Source organism: Propithecus coquereli, unplaced genomic scaffold, assembly GCF_000956105.1.
Source record: "Propithecus coquereli isolate 6110/MARCELLA unplaced genomic scaffold, Pcoq_1.0 Scaffold104, whole genome shotgun sequence".
In the NCBI taxonomy this organism is placed as follows: Eukaryota; Metazoa; Chordata; class Mammalia; order Primates; family Indriidae; genus Propithecus; species Propithecus coquereli.
Genome location: NW_012134303.1, coordinates 4107138 through 4112340, shown reverse-complemented (window position 1 = coordinate 4112340; position 5203 = coordinate 4107138). Strand labels below are relative to the sequence as shown.

General features: G+C 52.1%; 1 protein-coding gene across 1 annotated transcript; it reads left to right on the top strand.

The window, feature by feature from the left end:
* Nucleotides 1-335: 335 nt before the first annotated feature.
* On the top strand, nt 336-2934 carry RIPPLY1 (ripply transcriptional repressor 1). The gene is made up of 4 exons (XM_012644580.1): nt 336-487; nt 1376-1451; nt 2060-2124; nt 2685-2934. Exons 1-4 carry the CDS (start codon nt 336-338, stop codon nt 2932-2934), a joined length of 543 nt encoding a protein of 180 aa, XP_012500034.1.
* Nucleotides 2935-5203: the final 2269 nt, after the last annotated feature.

Sequence of the window (5203 nt, the reverse complement as noted above, 5' to 3'; positions counted from 1 at the left end):
CCTTGCTACTGCCTGGGGAATTCACACAAATGGTGTGCAATTTGCCCCTTCTGTGTTTTTCTTTCTGACTTGGAGGTAAAGCAAACCCCTCGCCTCCCACTGACACCCTGTTGATTCAACTGGGAGAGATTTCACACCCAGGAACCCAGCTTCCCCTCCCCATCCCCTTCCCTACATCTTCATCCCCCTCCCAAGTCCCCCCACCCCTGTACTCCCTGAATAATTTATGAGTCCAGCCAGGGCTTATAAAAGGGTCTCCCAGAAAAGGCCAAAAGAGTGTGAAAGGTTCTGGGAAATAGGAGACCCCACAGCCTGCCTGGCTTGGCACCCTAAGGATGGACTCTGCCACTCACACCGCTGCTACCGCCAGCCCAGCCCTGACCCTGGCCCCGGCTCCAGCTCTCGCGCAAGCCCCTCTGGCACTCCCTGGCCTATTCAGCCCAACGCCCCTCCTCTCCTCTGGACAAGAGGTGATTGGGAGTGAAAGGTAAGTGGAACTTGGTCTTCGGTAGCCTGAATTGAAGCTTGAGGGATTCCTGGGAGAGGAAGTGACATGAGGCTTTCAGAGCCCCCTTTTCACTGTGAAGGGGAAAAGCAGTGGCCTCATAGCCCTCCCTTTACATTTCTGGCTGGAATGTCTCACTGGCTTTTCACCTCAGTGATCTCTCTAGGTGGCAGGAGGGGACTTGGGGACAGTAAGCATTGCCAAAGCTGAAGGCCAAACAGCCAGCCCCTCATGGGCCAGGCTGATGAGTCCACTGAAGGACACAAGGAGACTGCCATGGAACCTGGGTTTAACGCGACCTAGACTGCAGAGGTGGGGGCGTGGGGAAAGAGGGCCAAAGCCCCGACCACACCATCAGGTTCCCATTTGCTCGTTTCCTGCCCCTGCAAGTCCAGTGGGGACACAGTAGGCCCAGGAATATTTCTGGCCCTTTTCCCCAGCCCGGGAAGATGGTAGGCCTCTGAGCTCTACTTCTTAGAGCCACAGGTAGGAGGCAAGATATTTTCTACCTCACTCCCATTCACTCCTCCAAACATTTAACCTTCAACAAACATCGACTGAAACAGCTTCTGTGTGGGCTATTGTGCTAGGTGTTAGGGATTCAGATACGGATCAAACGTATCTTTGAGCTTAAGGAGCCCAAAGATAAGTAAACAGACAATTACAAAACAGGGTGATAAGAGTAAGGATAACATTGCCGAGCCCGAGAGGAGGGGCATCTGTCCTGGCCTGGGCTCAGGGGCCTTGGGAAAGGCTTCCTGGAGCAGATGGGACCTGAGCCAAGCTTTAGGGAGCCCTCTTTTATTATCTCGGGGAGCCCACGTTTCAGTCCCTTCCTCCATGGACTGATCTCTCTCCTCTTTGTCCTAGAGGAGCTTGTCACTGGAGGCCCTGGCTGTCCTCCACAAATGACCCTCCAAGGCAGACGAGGAAGCTGGTGGATTTGGTGAGTTCAAGCCCAGGTGACACATATTCACATGCGCATGCAGCCACATGCATTCACGCGGACCAGGTCCCCTCCCAGAGAGCCCCTGACCTCAATCCAGGGCTGCAGATCTGGGAAAGCATCCTCATAGCTTTGCTAACATTCAACTCCCACAACAGCCCTGGGAGGAGGGCACATCTGAGGTTTCCGTGGCAATTGGGAAGATGAAGAGGTTAAGGCCCATAGTGGGCAGGAGATTTGGGCCCCACAGCCAGCGTGTGGCACTGCTTCTCGAGTCTCGGTCTCCTGGCACATTGCCCCGGTGCTCTCCCACCCCCTCCCTGAATCTTTGCTGCTCCAGTAGAACTCTGTCCCCTGGCCAGCCTCCCAACAGGTGTTGGAACAGGGGCAGAAAGCAAACAACCCCCAGGACTCTGTCCACTTGTTTTTCAAACAGAACCAAGAGAGACTCCCCTGTTGTGGGGTGAGTGTTGGGGGGCAGGTGGACCCCAGAGATGTCTCAGGTATCTTCTAAATCATCTTACCTGTGGGTTTCTGACCTCTGGTATGGAGGAGGTGGTGATCTGGCCATGTTCTTTGAGCCACATACTAGCTTTTGCTTTGGACAGGCGGATGGTGGAGCAATAGCTGCGGAGGTCACCAAGGCTGACTCCAAGTTCTGTCACCCCGTCAGGTAAGCTTCTGGCACCAAGCTCCAAATTTGACATGAATCCATTAGCTCTTTGGATCCTCATAACAGTCTTGTGGTGCAGAAGGGAGGCACTGCTGTGATTGCTGTTTCACAGAGGAGAAAACTGAAGCCAAGAGAGGTTAAGGGACTTGGCCAAGGTTGCTTTCCCTGGAAGCAGTGTCTTGACCCCCAAGAATGAGGCCCTGTGCATGGGACAGTGAAGGAATCCTTAGAAGGATATGGGGACAACAGGGCTAAAGAATGCTTGGCTAGAAACCTCCTGGAGTGGGCTGGTAGGTGGGGGGGTGTCAGGGCCAGAATTGATAGATGCTGGGGCTGGGGCCCCCCACAGCTATAGGCCCACCAGGGATTACCTTCCTGCCTGGGGCCATTTTGTAACAATTCAGAAGGTTCTGTTACAAAGCTTGCCCTTTCTTTCCCTCTGACCCCATTACTGTAGCTAAGAAAAGGTGTTGAGGGGCCGGCTTCGTTCTTGGCCCTACTGGCCCTCTGCACACATGAGGCCTTGTCTAAGTTAGGGCCATGTTTCTTCTCGTCCACAGGCTCTTCTGGCCTAAATCCCGCTCCTTTGACTACTTGTACAGTGCTGGGGAGATTTTACTGCAGAACTTCCCCGTCCAGGCCACCATCAACCTGTATGAGGACTCAGACAGCGAAGACGAGGAGGAAGAAGAGGAGGAGGAAGAGGAGGCAGATGAAAAGGGGCCAGAAGGGTGTGCCAGGGTACCTGGGTCCACACCACACAAGGCCACAGCTCATCCCCTTTGCCTGCCCCTGCCCTGTCCGAACTGAAGCAACAGTATGCCTGGCAGGTTTCCATGGGCATCAATCAGCCAGGAGTCTCTGGGCACAGCTTTCTGGACTGAAAATTGGGTCCTGAAGCTTCCCAGCTCACCCTGACTGGCCTGTGAGCCCAGGCCTCTGGCATCTCATTGTCTGGGCTGCTGTTGTGTTGACACTGGGAGGCTCCTAGGAGCTCTAGAGGGAAGACCTGGTTTCTGAAGCACCCAGGAAGCAGAGCAGGATGGGGCATGCCTTTGCAGGGGGAAGCAGTCACCCCTTACGGCCTTTTGACTCTGCAGCCTTCCCAGGTGGCCATGTGGTCCCGTCTCCCCATGTAAAGCCCGACTTCTGGCTTCACCTCCAGAGATACCAATACCAGAGCCAAGAAAAGCTGGGGTCACTTTCTCATGGGTCTTGCAGGAAGGGAAGGGGGCATCTGCAGAATCAGCCCACTCTGGGGTCCCACCCCCTGTTTTGCCTACTGTCCATTGAAGTCTGTGTGTTGGCATAAGATGAATCAGAGGAAAAATAAACTGGATGTTTGCCTTTTTCTTGGAACTGTGCTGATTTCCTAACTGAACTCTGCCCGTGTTGTGAAGCTGTGGGCAGAGGGTCAGAAACCAGCTCAAGGCCAATTCATTGCTCTACCTGAGGTCAGTTGACAGATTTTTCTCCATGGGGTTGTAGGTCTGGGGACCCAGCATGGGGCCAGGTCCCCTCCATTAACGCGTGAAATCAGACTTGATTAAACTTCAAGGACAGCTTGGAAAGGGAACAAAAAGGCTACCAAAGGGCAGCTTGAATGTTGGGAATAGGGATGGGAGTTGGGGGAAGGTGAGAGGTACAGCCTCATTTGAGCCTCAGAGACGGTGCATGTGGGGAGGGGCTGCTAAGTCCTATCGATTTCGTCTCCTCAATCCCCTTTGTACCCACCACAGCTCAGACCCTCATGCTGACCCTGCCCCAATTACTCTCCAACTAATTTTCTTGTCCCCAGCATGCCCTTTGCAATTCACCCTCCACATTGACCACCGATCAGACCATGTCGTACCCTTGCCTCACCAATAGCTGGACTTTATTTTTTGTCACAGATCCCCTTGAGAATCTATGGCTTCTCTATCCAGAAAAATACATGCATATACACACACACTGCTGGGTATTCATAAATCAAGTCCTTAACTTGATATCCTAAACGTTCCAATCATCTGTTTTTTGCGTGTCGCCACACTCATCTCTCAACACTCGAAACTTACACTGCCTATCCTTGAATGTGGCATGATTTCTGACACTCCTATGGCTTTAAACCTCTGTCTGGAATGCCTTTCCACTTTTGCATGCCTGGTAAACTCCCATGCATCCAACAGAACTAGCTCAGGCACCCTCCTGTGGGAAGCCTCCCCAGCTCCCCAAGTCTGGCTTGGGTGGCCCCATGCCGCCGGTGTCTCCCCTACCATGGCACCTGCTTCCTTCCTGTGCAGGGAGATGGGGCTGCGTTTGGTATTCCCGTATGACTTCATCGCACAGCACCCTGCCTGGCACTAAAGAGGTGATCAGAAAATGCTGAAGGAGAAAAGATTCACATGTCTTCTTAAAGCAGCTCTCGGTAGAACTACCGCTGTTCCCCCACTTGCCAGCTTCCCAGCTTAGCTACAAAGGGGACAGGGCAACATTATCTTATTCAGAAGCAAAATGATGGCCATCTTTCTTTCCCTCCTCTCTCAACTGGAGAGAGGCTGCCTCACAGTTCTGAGCCCTACCTGGGACTTCCCTGAATTGGACACAGCCTGGAGTAGGCCACCAAACCCATGCACTGGTGCCATCTATTGGTCAAAATGTAAGCTTGTTCCTTAATTAAGGCTGCCAGGCAGTTGACCTTTGACTATTTTAATTCCTTTAGTCCATGCTGTTTCTGCTTGTAAGTAAAGTGGAATTTACCGTGTGCTAGCTGTATGACCTTGGGCAAGTTACTTAGCCACTCTGAACCTCAGTCTCTGCATCCGTAAAATGGGGATAATAATGATACTTCCTGTCAGGGTGGTTGTGACGATTCAATGAATTAATATATGTAAAGTACTTAGCATAGCCCCTGGCATGCTATAAAAGCACTCAATAAACAGTAGGCATAGTAATAGTAGTCATAGTAGCCGCTGTTATTGACTTTATAAAAGAAATGAGCTTACAGGCTAGAGTCAGCTAATGATTGATTTACCCAACTAATGACTGATTCATCAGTCATCCCCTCTTGATCTCCCTGGCACCATTTGATGGTTTACCAGTC

Coding starts and splice junctions, on each gene's coding strand:
- RIPPLY1 (XM_012644580.1), top strand. CDS start 336: ATGGACTCTGCCACTCACACCGCTGCTACCGCCAGCCCAGCCCTGACC. Junction 488..1,375: donor GAGGTGATTGGGAGTGAAAG/GTAAGTGGAACT, acceptor TCTTTGTCCTAG/AGGAGCTTGTCACTGGAGGC. Junction 2,125..2,684: donor AAGTTCTGTCACCCCGTCAG/GTAAGCTTCTGG, acceptor TCTCGTCCACAG/GCTCTTCTGGCCTAAATCCC.